At 42.9% G+C, this 23,351-nt stretch overlaps 1 protein-coding gene across 3 annotated transcripts in view; it reads right to left on the bottom strand.

Moving 5' to 3' along the window:
- The window catches only part of LOC115465326 (GTPase IMAP family member 9-like), a 41,496-nt gene extending 18,505 nt beyond the window's left edge, over positions 1–22,991 (bottom strand). For all 3 annotated transcript variants that reach the window (XM_030195744.1, XM_030195752.1, XM_030195760.1), the window contains exons 1-2: positions 22,922–22,991; positions 1,122–1,262 (exon numbers count right to left, since the gene is read on the bottom strand). In XM_030195744.1, coding sequence (XP_030051604.1) covers positions 1,122–1,262; positions 22,922–22,940 — 160 coding nt within the window. In that variant the 5' untranslated portion in view covers positions 22,941–22,991. The remainder of the gene's footprint in view (positions 1–1,121; positions 1,263–22,921) is intronic.
- Positions 22,992–23,351: the final 360 nt, after the last annotated feature.

The following is a 23,351-nucleotide window of genomic DNA, read 5'->3' as shown; positions in this document are numbered from 1 at the left end:
CGATATTGTGTATCTGGATTTTCAAATGGCATTTGACTAAGTACCTCATGAAAGACTCCAGAAGAAATTGGAGAGTCATGGGATAGGAGGTAGTGTCCTATTGTGGATTAAAAACTGGTTAAAAGATAGAAAACAGAGAGTAGGGTTAAATGGTCAGTATTCTCAATGCAGAAGGGTAGTTAGTGGGGTTCCCCAGGGGTCTGTGCTGGGACCGCTGCTTTTTAACATACTTATAAATGATCTAGAGATGGGAGTAACTAGTGAGATAATTAAATTTGCTGACGACACAAAAGTTATTCAAAGTTGTTAAATCGCAAGAGGATTGTGAAAAATTACAAGAGGACCTTACGAGACTGGGAGACTGGGCGTCTAAATGGCAGATGATGTTTCATGGTGAGCAAGTGCAAAGTGATGCATATGGGAAAGAGGAACCCAAACTATAGTTACGTCATGCAAGGTTCCATGTTAGGAGTCACCGACCAGAAAGGGCTCTTCAGCTTGGAGAAAAGACAGCTGAAGGGAGATATGATAGAGGTATATAAAATAATGAGTGGAGTGGAACAGGTAGACGTGAATCGTTTGTTTACTATTTTCAGAAATACTAGGACTTGGGGGGCATGCGATGAAGCTACAAAGTAGTAAATTTAGTACGAATCTGAGAAACTTTTCTTCACTCAACGTGTAGTTAAAAACTGGGATTCGTTGCCAGAGAATGTGATAAAGGCGGTTAGCTTAGCAGAGTTTAAAAGGGTCTGGATGGCTTCCTAAAGGAAAAGTCCGTAGACCATTATTAAATTGGGGAAAATCCACTGCTTATTTCTGGGATAAGCAGCATAAAATGTATTGAGCTTTTTGGGGATCTTGCCAGGTATTTGTGACCTGGATTGGCTACTGTTGGAAACAGGATGCTGGGCTTGATGGACCTTTGGTCTGTCCCAGTGTGGCAATACTTATATACTAACATCAGTTTTGGAGGATCAAGTGGAGTCTTGTCATTAAAAGCTCAGGCGTCAAGAAATCAGTTAGTCTATAAGGTGCCACCAGCTTTTTTGTCATTCTTAGTTTCTACTCACTTACTAGAAAGCTGAGTAGAAGCTGGAATTAGCAGTTTAATGACTTACCTCTTCTGTGTAGCCACTGTGCACATACAGTCGCAGATGTCAATCTGAGTGTCTCTTCATAAAGTCTGCTACATTTGTTTTTACAATCCCAGATAAAAGATTTTGTGGCTCTCCAGACCCTCCAGACACATCTGGTTTCACCTATGGGTTTCCAAACAAACATGGTTGCTACAAGTGCGCTTGTACCATATAGAGGGGGGTGTCTTTTACTAAGGCGCGCTAGTGTTTTTAGTTCACGTTAATATTTAGGGTGCGCTAAACATCAGAGATGTCCATAGACTTTCTCTAATGTTTAGCGCTCCCTAAATATTAGCACAAGCTAAAAACGCTAGCACGCCTTAGTAAAAGAAGCCCCTATTTCTTTATTTCTTACAAGACTTTGGGAACCTTTTACCACAGCAATACAATGACTGCTATCCATTTTCTGAATTAACGGCCACACGCAGATTAGCATTTGAGCCCTTTTCACCACCTGTTTTGTGAGGGCTCATGCGCTAATCAGTTAGCATGCAGGAATGCTGACACGCTAACTGATTAGCATAGCTGTGCCCACTCTTTGCCACCACACACGCCCCCCTCAGCAAAATAATAAAAATTATTTTTTGCTTGCGGTTTACACGCGTACATTTCAAAATTACCATAGGACATCTCGGCCCACCCCACAGTATGCCATTTTAAGCAGTGGGTAAGCATGGTAGTGCTTAATACAGTTAGTAAAAGGACACTTTTGTGACTTTACTGTCAGAGTACAGCAGAAGCGTAGCTAAACCTTGGTTTAAGAGACGGCATGAGCCCAAAGTGGGGGGGGGGCACATTTTGCCCCGCCTCCCCACCGCTCTTGACTCCCTCTGTAACCCCACATACTTTGGCTGGTGGGGGGTCCTTAAGCCCCACCAGCAGAAGCTTTCCTGCAGCGATACTCCCCGTCACGCTGCCTGCCCTGCTTTCCCTCCTCAGTGCACATGCTACATTCAGTTTAGGAAATAGATGCACAGATACATTGGGTATAATTGGAGGCCCAATCTCAGCAGAAGTTTAGTAGTCCCAGAAAGGATCTTAATTATCAGACAGTTTGGGGGTAAAGACATTTAATACTTCCCTAATTTGGTAACATACTGGGCAAGTAGAAATACATGACAAAGTTAAATAGAGAATGTCCTTGTACTATGGCATAAAATTCAGTTACATGGACTGCACATAGGTTAACCACAATACATGTTAAAAATCATCTTGCTGCCTCGGTTGAGATGTCTAACCATATATTTAAAAAGCACAAGGTAGAGGATTTCTGGCAGTGCTCTGCCTGAAATCCCAAAAAGGCACCCAGCATTCTCTGAAATAATACCTGTTCTTATTTATACATATTCTTTCAACCTCTCCTGGTTAAATCATCAGGGCTACATTCTCTACTACAGTCAGCCCAGTCTTTACAGTTTCTGACACATTCACACACACCTTTAATCACTACAAATCACACTGGTGGCATGAGACCAGCAAGACTCTGTCTAAAAGAAATATCCCATCTGCTAACATCCACTGTTTCTCTGCTCCTGGGGATTTAGAAGACCCCCACAGGCAGATAAAAACTGAAGCTTCGAAGCTGTGGGACTAGATCTCTCATTAACTCAGGAAATTTTGTATCCCACTGCAGGGGTCTGCTTTCTCTTTCATACTCCTTTTTAGCTAGCCCTATATCACAAAAAGGGCAGTAAGATGGGTATTAATAATGTAATCTTTTTTAATGGTCTAGTCATTGTTATTACCAATCACCAGGACTACAGGAAAATATACCCGAATCCACAGGGGGCTAGAGTCTAGGGAAAACTGGTCCAGCATCCCAATGGCAGTGTATAAGAATGGCTCTGTTTTATGAAGAAGGGAGACTTAGGTTAGAACAGGACAAACAACAGGGGTGTTCAGCGAGAGTGCTGGCATAAAGACTACGCCCCAGAGTTATGTCGAAAATTCAGAAAAGAAATAGAAATAGGAAAAGAGAGTCAGGCTGATGAGAAACAGAACAAGTGAACTCAAGGTAAATTACAGGAAAGATGTGAGGTGACTGCTTAAACATGTTGTAACAGGTATATTTTGCCATATGTAATCACTAAACAAACAAAACATGAGAAGCAAGAAGCAACTTTACTAGTACAAAAAACTTTTCTGGCAATCTATCACCTTTGGTGGGCGATACAGAATCTACAATCCTTGACAGTGGGGATCCTAGGGGTATCTCAACCTTTTTAGGCATTTTCCTTGAAAGGATAAGAAGAAAGACAGAATAGTAGCATCCGGGATGCTAGGCACAGATGTTCAGCATGAAGACCATGCCCAGAATACTACTATTGAAGTGTTGGCGGCCCTTATGAGAAAGCGGACTTAGATGCAAAGTACAATGCAAGCGAAAAAAAAGTCAGAAAGCCTTACACTACACTGACCATTGTAAGCAAAAACAGAAATAACAGCAAAATTATAACTTACCTCTCTGAGGTCTTCCGACACAAGTATCTACACCTCTGACAGGATCACTTACGTCCCAAAGTGCACAATCCAGAAGGTTCTTGATCTGGACGACGCGCGTTTCAGCCGAATGAGAAGATTTCCTCGATTGTGAGGCTCAGCACTAGGAGGCAATATAGCACTCCTGGCTGCTTGCTCAACAAGTTGTCTGAGAAGGAGGGTCCGCTCCTCCTAGACACTCACTGAGGGGATAACTCTTCCTCCAATCTCTCCCAGATGGAGGGTTTACCACAAAAGAAAATCATTCACACAACCAGCTGTCAGTTCAGCAGCAATGTGCTTTTAGCATTCAATCACCTATATGTGGAACCGAATGTTAAACTTTTACATAAATTACAACTGATTCAAAGTACAGCAGTACATTTAGTTTTTTGTGACTTCATTGGCTTCCCCTTAAAGCATGTATTACTTTCAAACAGTTTGTATCATTTTCTATGTATTATATGGCAGTACTACTGAATTGTTCATACAACTTTGTTCTGGCTTTTTTTTTGTTTCTTCTTGGGTATGTGACAAATTGTTGTTAAAGTTACCTGCATTTACAGGTGTGTGGTTTTGATATAGAGGGGCATAATCGAAAGGGACGCCCAAGTTTCCTAAGGACGTCCTCGCAGGACGTCCCAGACAGGGGCGGGGAAACCCGTATTATCAAAACAAGATGGACGCCCATCTTTCGTTTCGATAATACGGTCGGGGACGCCCAAATCTTGACATTTAGGTCGACCTTAGAGATGGTCATCCCTGATTTCGGCAATAATGGAAACCGAGGACGTCCATTTCAGAAATTACCAAATCCAAACCCTTTGGTTGTGGGAGAGCCAGCATTCGTAGTGCATTAACCGGGCACCCCTAGGGGGCACTGCAGTGGACTTCAGAAATTGCTCCCAGGTGCATAGCTCCCTGACCTTGGTTACTGAGCCCCCAACCCCCTCCCCCAAAAACCCACTCCCCACAACTGTACACCACTACCATAGTCCTTAGGGGTGAAGGAGGGCACCTAGATGTGGGGTACAGTAGGTTTCTGGTGGGTTTTGAAGGGCTCACATTGACCACCACAATGTAACAGGTAGGAGGGGGATGGTCCTGGGTCCGCCTGCCTGAAGTGCATTGCACCCACGAAAACTGATCCAGGGACCTGCATACTGCTGTCATGGAGCTGGGTATGATATTGAGGCTGGCATAGAGGGCTGGAAAAAATATTTTTAAATGTTTTTCTAGGGTAGGAGGGGGTTAGTGACCACTGAGGGAGTAAGGGGGGGTCATCCCCGATTCCCTCCGGTGGTCATCTGGTCATTTAGGGCACATTTTTGTGGCTTGGTCGTAAGAAAAAAAGGACCAGGTAAAGTCGTCCAAGTGTTCGTCAGGGACGCCCTTTTTTTTCCATTATCGGTCGAGGACGCCCATGTGTTAGGCACGCCCCAGTCCCGCCTTCACTACGCCTCTGACATGCCCTCGTGAACTTTGGTTGTCTCCACAACGGAAAACAGTTGGGGATACCCAAAATTGGCTTTCGATTATGCCGAATTGGGTGACCCTGTGAGAAGGATGCCTATCTTGCGATTTGTGTCAAAAGATGGGCGTCCTCTTTCGAAAATAAGCCTGATAATATTCTCGTTTCAGGCTATTTCAATCTGGAATACTCTTCCTTTGCGTATTAGATCTATGACGAATTATATGCAATTACGCAAGAGTTTAAAAGCATTTCTGTTTGATAAATTTTAAGAATATTTTTATTTATATTTATTATTATATTATTATACAGCTCAAACAGAGATGATATAGCAATTTGTAATACTGTCTTCAACCAATTATCTCTATTAACATTAAGTTGAAATTTACTTACTCCTTCGACCTTGACAATTAGGAAATAAAAGAATACAGATCCAAGAAAAGGAAATAAAATAATATTATTAATACATACCTTAGAACATAAATCAACACAGGAGGTACATTCACTTCTTCCTTAGAAACCGAAAAAACTGCTTAGGATCAAAGATTTAACATTTATTTGACTGAAATAATATTCGACATATACAAGAAAATTTAGTAGAAAATTGGCCCCTAAACCAAAGTCCTCTGACGCATAGCCAAAAAGGCCTTGCGCCTCTTCTGCGTTTCCTCTAGATAAATCTGGATAAATTCTTATTTTAGATCCTAAAACAGAGAGTCCAAATGCCTGAGAAAAAGTCTCAGAACAGCATCTCGAGTCCATTTCCAGAGCAAAAGACACCACGGCAGTAGTTCTTTGGGTAACAACTTTCCAATGATGATTCCAAAAAGGATGTTAAGTTCATACCATCCTCCCATATGTGGTTGAAAAGTTCCATTACCAGATTTATAATTTCTGAAGATATTGCACACGACTACAGGAGGCAGTGAGGTCACTCGGCATCCCCAGAACCTCAACCAATATTTTTTAACCATATCCACAGGTGTTATCAATGGAGACCTTGGGAAATTGGTTAGTCTCAGATTAAGTTTCCTGATTGAGTTTCTAAATATTCTAATCTACGTAAGGTAAGTTCCTTTCCATAATGGAGACTTGAATCAAATTCTCCAATTTGTGTAAGTTTCCCCCAAGTTGTTTCACTTCAGAAAACCGTTGGGTATTTATTTGCTCCTGGATTAGGACTGCCTCAGACAAAACCTAATTTCCACTGTATTTTTTTTTAAAATCAAAGATTGCAGGGAGGAATGCAAAGTGAATGTCAAGTCCCAGAGTGACTCCATTGTCACTACGGCTGGTTTACTTAATGACCCCAATGAAAGAACGGGGGGGGGGGGGGTGGGGGGGGGGGGGGGGGGGGGCTTTAAGGATCTGGTTCAGATTAGTAACTATCTTTAAAGGAAAGTTTGAAATTTGTTCTCCTACCAGACCACTCTCCACCACCTCATCTGGCATGAGCAGGTTCCCTCCCTGTACATTCTGCTCCTCTTCTCCGGGAAGCTGAGTGCACGCCCCGCTTCCATGCCTCCTCCTCCTGGCTGTGGGGGAGCCGCAAGCATGACGGGGCTCAAAGAAACCCCGTCTGCACTGCCGGCCAACTCAGATATGTCGGCGCCAGTAGCAGGGGAAGAAGTTTGTCTAGGTCCCGTCGTCCCACCGAAGCGCTCCAACGTTGGTTGATGGGAAGGGTGAGTCCCAGTAGGGGTTGAGGGAAACTCCCGTACTTTTCCTCTACTTTTCTCCATCTCACGAAGGGTTCAGGAGTCCTCCTCAGCTCTAACTCGGAGCGCGTCTGGGGGCATCTGGTGCAGCAACTCACTACAACGCCATCTTGGAATCCATTGGACTTTAAGAATATTTTTAGATGATTTTTTTTGTGCTATGAGATTGTTTTTGTAAACCGCCTTGAACCTCAAACTGGGATTAGCATGGTATACAAACCTTAGATTAGATTAGATTATTTTCTCTTACTTAAATCAGCAGTCAGCAATCTGTAGCAGAAGCAAGCGAAGTGCAGCTAACAAAGACAAAAGGAGAAAGATTAGAAATGGAGGCTAGGAGGAAAGTCAGCTACTACTACTAATAAATTAGCTCAAGTTAAAGGAGGCTGCTATAACTTGGCTGAGCCCTTCCAGAAAAAGAAGTGCTTCTGAGAATTAGCAATGGAATGATGGGCAGGTGAGGAGGTTTTAGATGTGGGGGAAGGTGATGGAGGAGTGGCCTAGTGGTTAGGGTCAGGGTTGCCAGATGGGCGGTTTTCCGCAACCCGCCGCGGGAAACTTTTGCCCGCGGCGGGTTGCAGTTTTTTGGGCTGGTTTTGGTTTTTTGGGGCGGGTTTTGGGGCGGTTTTCGGCCGGCGGGGGGGGGGGCTAATGGTGACAGAGGCGGGGTTTATGACATTTTGGGCGGGGTTGCCGACGTATTGGGCGGGGCGATGACGGTGGGGGCGGGCTGATGACGGCGGGGGTGGGGGTGATGACGGAAGGGGCAGGGGTGATGACGGCGGGGGTGGGGTGTGTGCGGTTTTTGGGCGGGTTTTGGGCTGTTTTGGGTGGGAATTTTTTTTTTATATGGCAACCCTGGTTAGGGTGGTGGACTTTGGTCCTGAGGAACTGAGTTTGATTCCCGGCACAGGCAGCTCCTTGTGACTCTGGGCAAGTCACTTAACCCTCCATTGCCCGCCGCATTGAGCCTGCCATGAGTGGGAAAGCGCGGGGTACAAATGTAACAAAAATAAATAAATGAAGTAGAAGTACAGAAGTTTGAGTGGGAAAGGAGCTGAAGAGAGTAGTCAGCTGAAGTGAAATTTTCTATTTAATTAAGTATTAAATTGCCCGCCCACCCACCACGTAGGTTTTGGATGGTTAGAGAGTTTTAGGGTCTTGTATTATTGTAGGTTTTGTCGCAACTTAAGAGTTTGCGATAGAAGTTAGAAGTGAGTGGTGATTGTAGAAGTGTAGGAGGTAAGGCATGTGCGATTCCGCCGTGCTTTTAGGTTAAAAGAAAGGAGGGGTTGAAAAATAATTTAAATTATTTGCAGTCTTGCGTTACCGCAGGCTGTGAAGAGATGAGTTATGTATTGAATGTATGGACTAGTATGACACCGTCTGGTCCTATTCAGTTATGTTCATTTATTTTTTAAAGTTTTATTTATAATAATAAAGCTGCGGCCAAGATTTGCCACCTAATAGTTGTCAAGTCTGAGTTATTGGGAGTTGGGCAAAGATTCAGGGAGCTGTGAGGGAGGAGTGGCCTAATGGTTAGTGCAGAAGGCCTTGATCCTGGCAACCTGGGTTCAACTCCCACTGAGGCGCCTTGTGACCTTGGGCAAGTCACTTAATCCTCCATTGCCGCACTGTACATTTTTAAAGCAGTATATCTAGCTTGCCTCATCTGGAAAAACGTGATTGAAAGTGCAAAACCCCTCCTCGAAAAATTACACTGCTCCCAATCAAAGAACGCATTGCCTTCAAAATCTGCACCCTGGTTCACAAAATCATCTACGGTGAAGCCCCTGGATACATGACAGACTTAATCGACTTATCAACCAGAAACACATCCGAATTAACGTGAACATATCTAAATCTACACTACCCAAGCTGTAAAGGACTTAAATACCGTTCACAGCCGCTGTCTTGATTTTCTCTCCTCTCATGCCATCCTCGACCCACTCCAGTCCGGTTTCCGCCCTCTCCACTCGACAGAAACAGCACTCTCTAAAGTCTGCAATGACCTGCTCCTCGCCAAATCCAGAGGCCACTATTCCATCCTCATCCTCCTCGATCTATCCGCTGCGTTTGACACTGTCAATCATGATTTACTTCTTGCCACACTGTCCTCTTTTGGGTTTCAAGGCTCTGTCCTCTCCTGGTTCTCCTCCTATCTCTCCCACCGCATATTCAGGGTGCACTCTCATGGATCTTCCTCCACTCCCATCCCGCTATCTGTTGGAGTTCCCCAGGGATCTGTTCTTGGACCCCTTCTCTTCTCTATCTACACCTCTTCCCTAGGCTCACTGATCTCATCTCATTGCTTCCAGTATCATCTTTACGCTGATGACACCCAGCTCTATCTCTCCACACCAGACATCACCGCAGAGACCCAGGCCAAGGTATCGGCCTGCCTATCCGATATTGCTGCCTGGATGTCCAACCGCCACCTGAAGCTGAACATGTCCAAGACCGAGCTCCTCATCTTTCCACCTAAGCCCACTTCTCCTCTTCCACCACTCTCTATCTCAGTTGATGGCACCCTCATCCTCCCCGTCTCATCTGCCCGCAACCTCGGGGTCATCTTTGACTCCTCCCTCTCCTTCTCTGCGCATATCCAGCAGACTGCCAAAACCTGTCGCTTCTTCCTTTTCAACATCAACAAAATTCGCCCTTTCCTCTCTAAGCACACCACCCGAACTCTCGTCCACGCTCTCATCACCTCTCGTCTCGACTACTGCAACTTGCTCCTCACTGGCCTCCCACTCAGCCATCTTTCCCCCCTTCAATCCATTCAGAACTCTGCCAGCACATCTCATATTCCGCCAGAACCGATATACTCATATCACCCCCTCTCCTCAAGTCGCTTCACTGGCTCCGATCAGATACCGCATCCAATTCAAGCTTCTCCTGCTTACTTACAATGCACTCACTCTGGCTGCTCCACCCTACCTCTCTACCCTCATCTTCCCTACGTTCCTGCCCGTAACCTCCACTCACATGACAAATCCCTCCTCTCAGTACCCTTCTCCACCATTGGCAAACTCCAGGCTCCGCTCATTTTGCCTTGCCTCACCCTATGCCTGGAACAGTCTTCCTGAATCCCTACGCCAAGCCCCCTCCCTACCCATCTTCAAATCCTTGCTTAAAGCTCACCTCTTCAATGCTGCATTTGGAACCTAACCTTTCGAACATATAGGTTGCCCCAATCCGTCTGACCTATCTGATTAACTGTACATTTGTCTTTTTAGATTGTAGCTCTTCGAGCAGGGACTGTCCTTCCATGTTAAATTGTACAGCACTGCGTAACCCTAGTAGCGCTTTAGAAATGTTAAGTAGTAGTAGTAGTAGTAGTAAATACAAATCTGTCTACGCATCCAGCTTTTCCTACATAAGCACACAACTGTGGAACGCGATACCAAAAGCCTTGAAAATGACGTACGACCACCTAAACTTCCAGAAAATACTAAAAACCACCCTGTTTAAAAAGGCATACCCTACTGATCCAACTTAAATGCCTGATCTCGGCTACACAAGAAAACTAAAGCACGTAATGAACATAACACAACTCTTCTGCTCTACGATTCCTAATGTGGCTCTGCCACATGAATTTTATCTAATCACAACATCAAATTGTATTTATTCACACTGGAGTCTGCAAACACCTCTCCGGTACTATGTAAGCCACATTGAGCCTACAAATAGGTGGGAAAATGTGGGATACAAATGTAACAAATAAAATAAATATTACTAAATATGAGGCAAGCTAGATATGCTGCTTAAAAAATGTACATTTCTATCCTAGACTGGTTATTCAGTATGCTTAATTATTTATATGTATCAGGGTCCCTACAAAGAAGAGCTTACAACTCAATCACTATTACTAGACAGGGTGCTCCACCCCATTGCTTCTACCAGCACCTGCTATACTAATCACGTTGTCCTTTTTAAATATTCTTATTTATACTGCTTATCAAAACTATGTAACACACTAGATCTGCACTGAGGGGTCATTTTACTAAGGTGCGCTGAAAAATGGACTGCGGTAGTGTAAGTGCGTGTTTCAGATGTGCACAGATCCATTTTTCAGCGCACCTGTAAAAATGCCGTTTTTTATTTTGACCGAAAATGGATGTGCGGCAAAATCAAAATTGACACACGTCCATTTTGGGTCTGAGACCTTACCTCCAGCCATTGACGTAGCGGTAAGGTCTCACGCGTTAACTGGGTGGTAATGGTCTACGCAAGTCAAATGGATTTTACCACCCAGTAGCGCCACGTGACAGAAAATAAAGTTATTTTCTGGCGCCTGTAGGGGAAATGCACCAAAAATGAAACTACTGCCCAGCACACGCGGTAGCCAGGCGGTAACTCGGAATTCACGCGCGTTGGGCACATATAGGCCCTTACGCAGCTTAGTAAAAGGGCCCCTGAATCTTTTATCTGGTTGTTCTTATTGGTCTGGCTACCTTTTCGGACAATACATAAGGCAGGCCGCTACAGATTTCTATATAAAACCTACAAGCTGACCAAAATTTCAAGGAAAATAGCAATCAAAATTGACAACAAGCTATACTGCTGTTTAAAAAAAACCAAATGATTATATGGTAGTAGCACTCCCAAAAAATAACTCAGCCAAAATGATTGAGAAAGAACTCAGAAAAAAAATAATAATTCAGGTTGCTAACCGTACATAATATTAGGACTGCAAATTTCAATCATGGCCATAAAATTCCACTACATCATAGTAGCATTACAAAAACTGGGAGGAAACCCATCATCCACATAATCAGAAAACTGGAGGCAAAAAACAATCCCAAGGTAACATTTTTTTTCCCATATCAAATCAAAAGAAAACGTTATTTTTCAATAGATCTTCATACAACTCCCTGGCCAGAGATGACAGCAAAGAGAGAAAAGTGCTGGATGAATCCTTCAATCTTTACACAAGGAAAACACAGGCCATCACTTAGGCCTGTGGTAGTGTAGGTGCGGGTTTTTGGGCGTGCGCAGAATCATTTTTCAGCACACCTGTAAAAAATGCCTTTTTTTGGCCAAAATGGGCATGTGGCAAAATCAAAATTGCCAGGTGTCCATTTGGGTCTGAGACCTTACCGCCAGCCATAGACCTAGCAGTAAAGAATTTGGGCGGTAATGACTACATGCGTCAGATGCCACTTGGCATGCGTCTGCAGATGCACGCCAAAATTGAATTACCGCAAGGGCCACGCGGTAACCGGGCGGTATCTCCATTTGGCGCATAGGCGCCTATGCAGCTTAGTAAAAGGACCCCTTACTAAAAAGAAATAAGGGGGACCCTTTTACTAAAGCTTATTGGCATACATCATTTACTAAGCTGTGCTAAAAACATGACCTGCGCAATCCCCAGCATGCATCTCTCCCACATACTTAGCCACTTTTAGGGTGTAGTAAAATGGCCCCATTGTCTATTTTTCCTATTAATGACCACATGCTAATGGCTGGCTCTTTTTAACATCTTTGTGAATGATATTGCAGAAGGTCTGTCTCTTTGCAGATGATACCAAACTCTGTAATAGGGTAGACACCCAGAGGGTGTGGATAGCATGCAGAGGGATCTGGTGAAGCTTGAAGAATGGTCCAGCAATAGGCAACTCAGATTTAATGCTAAAAAATGCAGGGTCATACACTTAAGTTGCAAAAAGCCAAGGGAATGGTATAGTACAGGGGTGATTGTGTCGGATGATCTCAAGGTGACCAAACAGGTAGAAAGGGTGATGGTCAAAGCCAGAAGGAATGCTTGGCTGAATAGGGAGAGGAATGGCCAGCAGGAAAAAAGGAGATAGCACCCTTGTATAAGACTCTGGTGAGGCCCAATTTAGAGTAGTGTGTGCAATTCTGGAGACCACACCTACGAAAAGATATAAACAGGATGGAGTCGGTCCAGAGGGCAGCTACAGAACTGGTCAGTGGTCTCTGTCGTAAAGCGTATGGGGACAGACTTCAGGCTCTCAATATGTATTCACTGAAGAAGACATTTAAATACCTCCATGGCATTAATGTACAGGAGGTGAGCCTCTTTCAAATGAAGGAAAACTGGAATGAGAGGGCATAGGATGAAGTTAAGAAGTTATAGGTTCAGGAGTAAGGAAATACTTTCACAGAAAGGGTGGTAGATGCGTGGAATGGCCTCCCGGTAGAGGTGGTGGAGACGAGGACTTTGTCTGAATTTAAGAAAACATGGGACAGGCACGTGGGATCTGTTAGGGGAAGGAGATAGTGGTTGCTGTGGATGGGCAGACTGAATGGGCCATTTGGCTCTTCTCTGCCGTCATGTTCTATGTTTCTTCTACGTTTCTATTACCATTGCTCTAAGCTTTAGCAAAAGGACCCCTAAGACTAGAAACACTGCTTTTGACTTAAGTGATCACAGCGTCTTGATTTTGCTGCTGGATTCATTAGGGATTCAGGGTTTCTGTTCTATCATGGTTTTGGGGCTTTTTAATTAAATCATTTAGGGTGATGATGCAAGGTGAACTCTCTGATTCTTGGGGTGCATTGTGCAGGGTTCCTCAGGTGTCCCCCCTTTCGCCTTCACTGTTTAACATTTCTAATGCAACCTCCTATAGTTACAGTTTTATATTTATGCTGAAGGTATCTCAGTGTTAATCCCTTTCACTCCAGGAAATTTATCTCATGAGACTAATGCATTAAGTTGTTTGCAGGCAGTCGATACCTGGATAAGTACATTCAGGTTGAAATTGAACACAGATAAGACCAAGGTTCTTTGGATAGGCCCATTAACTTTTTTTTTTTTTAATTTGCAGCCCTTCAACTTTTTGAAGTTAATCCCACTATTAAAATAAGTAATTCTGATATAACTTTTGATACAGTCTAAAAAAAAAAAAGGAAATGCACATTTTCAAAGCTGTTATCTTTCTTTAAATATCAAAAATAAACCTGTCTGTATCCTTGTTGTCCAACCATTTTGGTTTTCCAAGTGGGTTGATTCTAGTGTTCTTACCACTTCCTTTTGTTGCATTTCCTCAAGTCCCATTCCAGGTTCTCATTTCAATTTTCTAGTGGGGCTCCATCTTCCTCTCTCTCCCCCCCCCCCCCCCCCCCCCCCCCCCCAGTTCAGAAGTTCCAAGAGTGCCTCATCCTCAATGCTGCTGAGGCTCCAGGGTAATGATTTATTTTTAACCTTTTTTTTTCAGTTGGGATACACCACAGCAGTGGTTCTCAACCTTTCTTCTGTTATGACACACCTGACACACAATATTCAGGTATGTGACACACCAAACACTAAAATTCACAGCTGAACAAAGCACATCTAAATATTTCATTAACTGTTAAGTTTAGTATGTATTTGCCTATTCCATATGCCAAAGCTGTATGCAACACATTAGTTCCAGATTTCTCACTTGCCATACAACAAAACAAATATGTATTCAAATTCTAGTGTCACCTCAGTAAAAGCAACACAAAAGCCCTACACTGCCAGAGATACTGTGAATCAACACAAAAACTTGCAAATATGCTTCTCAAACTATATAGCAAACAGAATCTATGGACAGCAGACCTGCAACATTTTCACTTGGAGCTGGAAGCACCAGTTATTATTGGGGGTACTGGGGAAGCAGAAATAGGGCCCAGTTACAGGGATTTCAAGAACCCGACTCTCAAGGTTGCTGGTCTTCCCAGCTTGCAGACACTGATGGTAGTAAAGGAAACACAGCCTTGCTGTCTACACCAAATTTATAATGGTTGAGAACCACTGCACAAAAGGGATCATGCTTGTACATGTAACACAGCATACATGACCCTCACGGACCTTTAGTCTGACATAGTATAGAAATTCTGAGTTAAATGTAAACATGCTCTGCATCCAGAAAAGTTCAAACTCCCCCCACCCCCCAACACCACCAAATAGGTGCAGAGCATAATTACATTTCTCCATGGAAATCACCATAAATACATTTCTGATTCTTATGTCATCTGAGTGATAGCAATATAAATCTCTCCACTACCAGGCACATTGTGAAATAATACAAAACATGAGAAAAAAATCATAACTCAAGATCCTCAAGAAAACTCCATAAGCCATTATTAAGATGGACTTTGGAAAATCCACTGCTTATTTCTAGAATAAGCAGCATAAAATGTATTGTATTATTTTGGGATCTTGCCAGGTATTTGTGACCTGAATTGGCCACTGTTGGAAACAGGATTCTAGGCTTGATGGACCTTCAGTCTGAACCAATATGGCAATGCTTTATTCTTCTGTTTTTATGTATCAAACATGTCAGAGAACAGTAGCACTAACTCCTATAATGCAAACAACATGAACCCTAATTTAAAACAGGCAGCACTACAAATATTACACTGAGCCCTAGAACACCAATACACCTACTACTGGTAAAACAGAAGAAGTGGGACTGCTACAGTTCTCAATACAGGAACTAAATGTACACAGAATACTACACCTCAGTCACACACAAATCACAGACAGACCCTCACCAAATACAGAACAAGGAATCATAAGTCAGAAACAAAAATTGAACTGGGAACCCCATGAAGTCAAACTTGACGTGATCACAATATTGAGAAATAAAAACAGAAATGCATTTTCTTTTGTACTGAAAAAAAATACAACAAAATCCACAATACCAAAGCCACAGGCTGAAATGACCCTGAACATTCAATATCGCAGCATGTGTGGCTCCCGGCATATCAGCGGTCACCCAGACGTTAACCAGGCGCAGGATGATATTCAGACCATCACTTGGTTAATTTCACTGCATAAAGTTAGGGCAGCCTTTTTCTGTCCAAGCTTTGGGGTCTTTTACAAAGGCATGCTAGCGTTTTTAGCGCACACTAAAAATTCATGTGCACTAAACACTAAGATGCCCATAGGAATATAATGGGCATCTTAGCATTTAGCGTACGCTAAAAAAACTAACGCGCCTTTGTAACTTAGCCAGTTAGCAGGCTGAAAATTATTACCAACTGGCTACATAAGAACATAAGTGACATACTGGGACAGACTGAAGGTCCATCAAGCCCAGAATCCTGTTTCCAACAGTGGCCAATTCAGGTCACAAATACCTGGCAAGATCCCAAAACAATACAATACATTTTATGCTGCTTATCCTAGAAATAGGGATAGACACTGTGTGTTAAATGCAATGTGAAAATGTTGGCTAATGAAGGCGTCTCATATCAACATGGAAGTCTATATATATGAACTTCCTTAACGGCTAAATAGCCGATGTACGGTTATAATCATGGACCACCTCCAACCAACCAGCAGTGCCAAATGTTGTTAATATTTGGAAACCTGAGAATCAAAAAGTCTCTATAATCTGTTTTACTCTCAAATTTATCCTCAGGTAAAGAAAAATATATAGAAGCGCACTGCTGTTCACAAAATAAACATTATAACAAAAATAGACATATAATGCAAAAATTCACTTATCTTAATAGTTTAAATCAAAAAGGCCATCTGCTGGGGCCCGAATTCATCAAATTTCAAAAAAGATTTCATCCATCAGACTGCTGATAACTCCGGTGACATTGTGAGCCCGACAGGACCCTGTTTCGCGGTCTACTGCTTTTTCAAGGGCATACACATTTTCACAGTCACTGGTGTCAGCTGTATATTGACACCAGTGACTGTGAAAATGTGTATGCCCTTGAAAAAGCAGTAGACCGCGAAACAGGGTCCTGTCGGGCTCACAATGTCACCGGAGTTATCAGCAGTCTGATGGATGAAATCTTTTTTGAAATTTGATGAATTCGGGCCCCAGCAGATGGCCTTTTTGATTTAAACTATTAAGATAAGTGAATTTTTGCATTATATGTCTATTTTTGTTATAATGTTTATTTTGTGAACAGCAGTGCGCTTCTATATATTTTTCTTTACCTGAGGATAAATTTGAGAGTAAAACAGATTATAGAGACTTTTTGATTCTCAGGTTTCCAAATATTAACAACATTTGGCACTGCTGGTTGGTTGGAGGTGGTCCATGATTATAACCGTACATCGGCTATTTAGCCGTTAAGGAAGTTCATATATATAGACTTCCATGTTGATATGAGACGCCTTCATTAGCCAACATTTTCACATTGCATTTAACACACAGTGTCTATCCCCATTTGTGTATTGTTTACAAAATATTTTTAGACACTTGTAAGCCTTTTTTCGTTTTTGATATCCTAGAAATAAGCAGTGGATTTTCCTCAAGTCCATCTTAATAATGGCTTATGGACTTTTCTTTTAAGAAGTGATCCAAACCTTTTTTAAATCACGCCTTCTTACGACACAGTCTTCATCTCTGGAAGAGATGCGGGAGAGAGAGGATATGATAGAGACATTTAAATACCTCAGTGGCGTTAATGTACAGGAGATGAGCCTTTTTCAAATGAAGGAAACCTCTGCAATGAGAAGGCATAAGATGAAGTTAAGAGGAAATAGGCTTAGGACGCATCTGAGGAAAACCTCTTTCATGGAAAGGGTGGTGGATGCATGGAATGGCTTCCTGGTGGAGGTCATGGAGATGAAAACTGTGTCATAAGAAGGCACGGGACAGACACATGGGATGTCTTAGGAAAAGGAGGAGTTAGTGGTTACTCAGGATGGGCAGACTGAATGGGCCATATGGCCCTTATCTGCCGTCATGTTTCTACGTTTCTAAGGCTCTGGTGAGCCCCTGGGTGGGGTCCCACCTACTGATCCTCTGCATGCTCCCTGTTGGACATCCTGGGAGAGAGAAAGATGCGACTCCATCCATATACTTAAGTTTTTACATGTCTCTCCAAAAGCTCAAGCGTAGATGTTATTAGGCCATTTTTCAGAATACACCTTCAACTATTCAGTTTTGATTCACACCTTTCGGGACCCAGGAATGTTTCTCCTGCAACTGAACAGGAAGAAATTTTTGGAGTTCTGCTATATGATATTTTGTGATGCAGTATTTGTTCATTGATGTTGTTCAATTGTTATTTACATTATGTGGGCTTTGATAACACACACTAGTGTGGGTTTTTCCTTAAGACATAAACTGAAATTACAAATCACATCTCATTCACTTATGCAGGGAACAATTCTAGACTAAGACTAGCCCCAGAAATGTGAGCTACCTGTTTATCTCTGACCCTGGAGAAAGAATTTCAGCATTAAAAAAAAAGAGGTAAGCACTGGGGTACATTAGCTCCAAACCCTCTGTACTCAGGAACCCAGTATCCAATACCCTAAGCCAGAGGGGATCCATCTTTGGACCCCCAAACCAGAGGGATTATGTTCTGGGACCCCTACTCATTAACCCCTTCCACTCCAGACACCCACTCATTAATTCCCCACTTACTCACTAACCTCCCCATCTCCTCCCACTCACTAATTACCCACAATCACCACCCACTCACTAACTACCCACCTTACTCACCTACTCATTAACACCCTCCCCTGCCCCAGCATGCACAGTAAAGTCATCCTGCAGAGCACTCCACCCAATAAGTCACATGAAGCAATCAATAGGTTGCTTGTCTACTGTGTCTATGACCTGAGTTCAAATCTTGTAGCGACCTCTGGCCAACTCAACCATCTACTTGGACTTCAGCAAAGCCTTTGATACGGTCCCCCGCAGAAGACTCATGAATAAGCTGAAAGGGTTGAACTTAGGACCGAAAGTGGTGAACTGGATATGAAACTGGTTGACCGACAAGTGGCAGAGGGTGGTGGTAAATGGAATCCGCTCGGAGGAAAGGAAGGTGAGCAGTGGAGTTCCTCAGGGGTCGGTGCTGGGGCCTATTCTGTTTAATATATTTGTAGGAGATATTGCTGAAGGGTTGGAAGGAAAGGTGTGCCTTTTTGCGGATGACACAAAAATAGTGTTGTGAATTGAGGGGTCCCGAGCCCCCCAAGAAGGCTGGGGTGACCTTAAATCTGACTCCATCTCTAAATAGCACTAGTACTGGGGTAATCAAGGAGTTGTGAAGTTCTAAAAGGAATTGCCACTAAGGGAGACGTTAGGTCTAAGGAAAAGATACCAGCCTTATGACAAACTGGATTTATGTCACAGGTTATACAATGCAGAGAAAGATAGCCTGATACAGCAAAAGCATTTATACTTACAGCCTTTGATCATTAAGTGAAGCCCACAAATCATCATTTGGAATGAGGAGTTTATTTGCCAAGGTATAAGTCAAATCAGTGATTGACAACAGGCACGTACAATCAATTAATTATAGGAATATAATAATCCAGCTGCAAACAGGTGTTAATTAGTTCCTAATCTTTTATAATTTCTTTTACTAATTAAAGGTTTTACAAGGGAAAGCAATTAGGTAATTTGTCAATTCTGTTGGACACATTGGTTTCCCTTGGAGAGAGAGAGTGGCAACCCTTTTCTCTCTCTCTAACTTAAACCAGGAAATACCCTGATTTTTATAGGTGCCCTCAGGATATGGATAATATGACAGTAGATATACCTGATTGGATCTATGCTAATGTCATGGTTACCACTGATTGGCTCATGCTAATGAGTAGCTTCTATCTTGCTAACATGGTTTTGTCTTTAGCTCGCTTGACCACAAATCTTAAGCAAGACCCTGCATCCAGCTACACCTTTCCTTTCTCACACCATAGCTGACCACAATCCTGCTCACAGGAAAGTCTCATTTCTCAACTTGTTTTTCTAACTTACATTAGAGAAAATTCCACTTTGTAACAGATACGGCTTCCATTTTGTGCTGAAATCCTCCATTTTGTTTCCATATCTATTGACCTAACTTTTCCTAATTTAGCTTATTTAGGCCTCAATCCGGGCTACAAACTAGGCCATACTTTTCCAGTAAGCTCCCAGTTATGTCAGCCATCAGATTTCTGACTCAGCCAAGGTCTGTAATGGCCTGAGCTCTATGACTGGGCCCGCCACCATTCCAGTGGGGGGGTCTCTGGCTGTACCATAATTATACAATAGCTAATAGAGTGGATACCCTGGAGAGAGTAGAAACGATGAGAAGGGATCTCCGAACGTTAGAAGAATGGTCGAGGGTCTGGCAGTTAAACTTTAGTGCAGAAACCCAAAAGAGAGATACCGGATAGGAGGGGAGAGATTAGTAAGCTCGACTCGGGAGAGAGACCTTGGGGTGTTGGTGTCGTAGGATCTGAAGGTAAAGAAACAATGCGACAAGGCGACGGCCGTGGCCAGAAGGATGCTAGGCTGCGTAGAGAGGGGCATAACCAGCAGAAGAAAGGAGGTGTTGATGCCCCTCTACAAGTTGTTGGTGAGGCCCCACTTGGAGTATTGTGTTCAGTTTTGGAGGCCGTATCTTGCTAAAGATGTCAAAAGACTGGAAGCGGTGCAAAGAAAAGCTATGAAAATGGTATGGGATTTGCGTTGCAAACCGTACGAGGAGAGACTTGCTGACCTGAACATGTATACTTTGGAGGAAAGAAGAAACAGGGGTGATATGATACAGACGTTCAAATATTTGAAAGCTATTAATCCGCAAACGAACCTTTTCCGGAGACAGGAAGGCAGTAGAACTAGAGGACATGAATTGAGGTTGAAGGGGAGCAGACTCAGGACTAATGTCAGGAAGTATTTTTTCACGGAGAGGGTGGTGGAAATGTGGAATGCCCTCCCGCGGGAGGTGGTGATGAAAACGGTAATGGAATTCAAACATGCATGGATAAAAACAAAGGAATCCTGTTTAGAAGGAATGGTTCCGTGGAATCTTAGCGGAGATTGGGTGGCGACGCCGGTAGTTGGAAACAAAACGGGAGCTGGGCAGACTTCTACGGTCTACGCCCTGATCGTGACTGAATAGATAGGGATGGGCTTGAGTGTAAATTTTAAGGGGCTTCGATGTTAGCTTCAGAACTTAGTACAAGAAGAGTGCTGGGTAGACTTCTACAGTCTGTGCCCTGAGAAAGGCAAGGACAAATCAAACTTGGGTATACATACAAAGTATCACATACCATGTAAAATGAGTTCATCTTGTTGGGCATACTGGATGGACCGTACAGGTCTTTATCTGCCGTCATTTACTATGTTACTGTTGGTCAATAAATGAATACTCGGCCTTAGCTGGGGGGAAAAAGATGATTGGTGATGGCAATATCAAACAACCCAAGACACTGTTATGCAAGTGGCAGCTGCCATAAATGATTCACAACTTGCATACAGGGGGCTTTAATCTTTTTATCTGGGTAGGAGGTGCTCCTATCCAGACAGATTCTATTCACTAGGACCACACTACTACTACTACTTATCATTTCTATAGCACTACAAGACGTACACAGTGCTGTACACTCGAACATGAAGAGACAGTGCCTGCTCAACACAGCTTACAATCTAATTAGGCCAGACAAACAGAACAAATAAGGGTTAAGGGAATTACTAAGGTGGGAATGATAAAACATGGGCACTGAACAAGTGAGTAAGGGTTAGGAATTAAAAGCAGCATCAAAAAGGTGGGCTTTTAGTCTAGATTTGAAGATGGCCAGAGATGGAGCTTGATGTACCGGCTCAGGGAGTCTATTTCAGGCATATGGTGCAGCAAGATAAAAGGAACGGAGTCTGGAGTTAGCAGTGGAGGAGAAGGGTGCAGATAAGAGATTTACCCAGTGAACGGGACCATACCTGAATTTTCATCAGCATTATCCAGACAGTGCCACTGAAAATTCGGACAGACCGCCTCAGTGCTATTGGAGGAGTGCCAGGGAGATCTGGCAGTGAGTGGGTATCAGTGATAGTCAGTGCTGGTTCCAAGATAATTATCTGGTTTTCTTAGGCCATCAAGAAATGTAGCCTAAGGCAACTGGATAGTATCCACATACCAGTGCTGAGTGTTTTGTTTACTAAAATTTGCATAATCGCTTTTTTTACAGCATAAATCAAAGCGATACATATAATCAAAACAAATTAATAAGAAAAGAACGCCATTATATAGATAGAAAAATCAGCAGTCACCCTAAGAAGCAATCGTCCTGCTTTTATTAAAAACAAACTATGTCTAGCACTCTTCTCCCCCCAGGAAGTCCAGGTAATTTAAGAAACCGCCATGGTGAAAAGGTGAATCTTTACTTTGAATTTCTTTAAAACTGATTCAGACGAGTGGATATTATTCCAAAGGAAGGGTGCCAAAAACTAGAAAGTACTCTTCAGACTGGCCTTGTAGTAGGCTTACTTCGGATTGGGCAAAATGAGCTGATCACAGACAATGAGATGGAAGATATGGAATAGTCAGCTTGACCAAAAATTCTGGAAGACCCGTATGGATCGCTTTGTGAATTAGAATAAGTATTTTTAATTGAATATCACCAATACCTGGATAACTCTAGTGCGCACTTCCGTACCAGGATTTTCACTTCTAATATCATATCAGGAAAGCAGCTGGCACTGACTGAACTTTAAACGCTACAGCTGGCATTTGAGAGAAATGCTAATCACAGAGTCTGAATTTTAAGCCAACTATTTTTAGCATACACAAGAGAACCTTACAATGTACGCTAAAGTTTATCACAGCGGCTCCTTTAAGTGTAATACATATACAAAATGTCATGACAATAAAATTTTCTGACTTTAAAAGACCAGGAGCTGTGGAGAAGAGGAAACCCGGCATGCGAGTACAGAAGTTTTACTGTAGAGCTGGGTCTCTTGCAGCCAGACCCTAGAAGCAGTATATTTTGTTGGCCTACAAAAATACAGAGCATACTGGAGGCAGGGCCAAGCCATTAGGCAACACTAGATGGTCGCCTAGGGCAGCAGCTTCTTGAAGACAGCAAAGAACAAGCTGCAGTCAAAGCAAAACAGAAGGTCCTGACAGGCACACACACAGACTCAAAGAACCATCCTCACATGCTTTTAACCTGCATTTTTATAGAATATTTGTGTGATGATCATGTTTGTTGAGTTTTTAATATCAATGGGAGAGGAGGGGGCTGCAGGCTAGAGGCCTGAACATTAATTCAAGGGGGTGTAAGGCTTAAAGTTTCCGTACCCCATTACACTTGCAGGGGCTCTCTGACTGGAGGATCTGGATTCTGGAAGAGAATCACTCCCAGCTAACATGCAACCAAGAAAAGGCATGACCCAGTCACACTGATGTCCTGTGGGGGAGGTTTAGTTCTAAATTGTTACCTCTTTGCATGTTGTTCATATCAGAAGCTCCCAAGCTGTGCCTTCTATCTGGACTCTGCAGCCTTTTTATCTACTGCCGTTACTGATGCTTCTTCGGGTACAGCTCAAAGCGTCTTTTCTTCAGTTTCATTTTCTCTTGAGCTCAGAGATTTTTTTTTTTTTTTTAGTCTATGTATGGACAGGAAAGCTTTCCACCCCTTAACTGCCAGGGAGAATTCCCCAGGAAGACCTGGACTGGAGCAGATCAGACGTTACTGAATAAGTGAAATGTTTCATACTTACAAATATAAAAACTACTGAAATAAAACAAGTATTCTAACTACTACTACTACTAATCATTTCTAAAGCATTACTGGACATACCAGCACTGTATACAAACACGTAAGAGACAGTCCCTATACAAGACAGACAAACTGGACCCCCAAGAGAT

This window comes from Microcaecilia unicolor, chromosome 1 (assembly GCF_901765095.1).
Source record: "Microcaecilia unicolor chromosome 1, aMicUni1.1, whole genome shotgun sequence".
In the NCBI taxonomy this organism is placed as follows: domain Eukaryota; kingdom Metazoa; phylum Chordata; class Amphibia; order Gymnophiona; family Siphonopidae; genus Microcaecilia; species Microcaecilia unicolor.
Note: the sequence above shows the minus strand (reverse complement) of the source record. Positions and strands in the feature narration are given on the sequence as shown.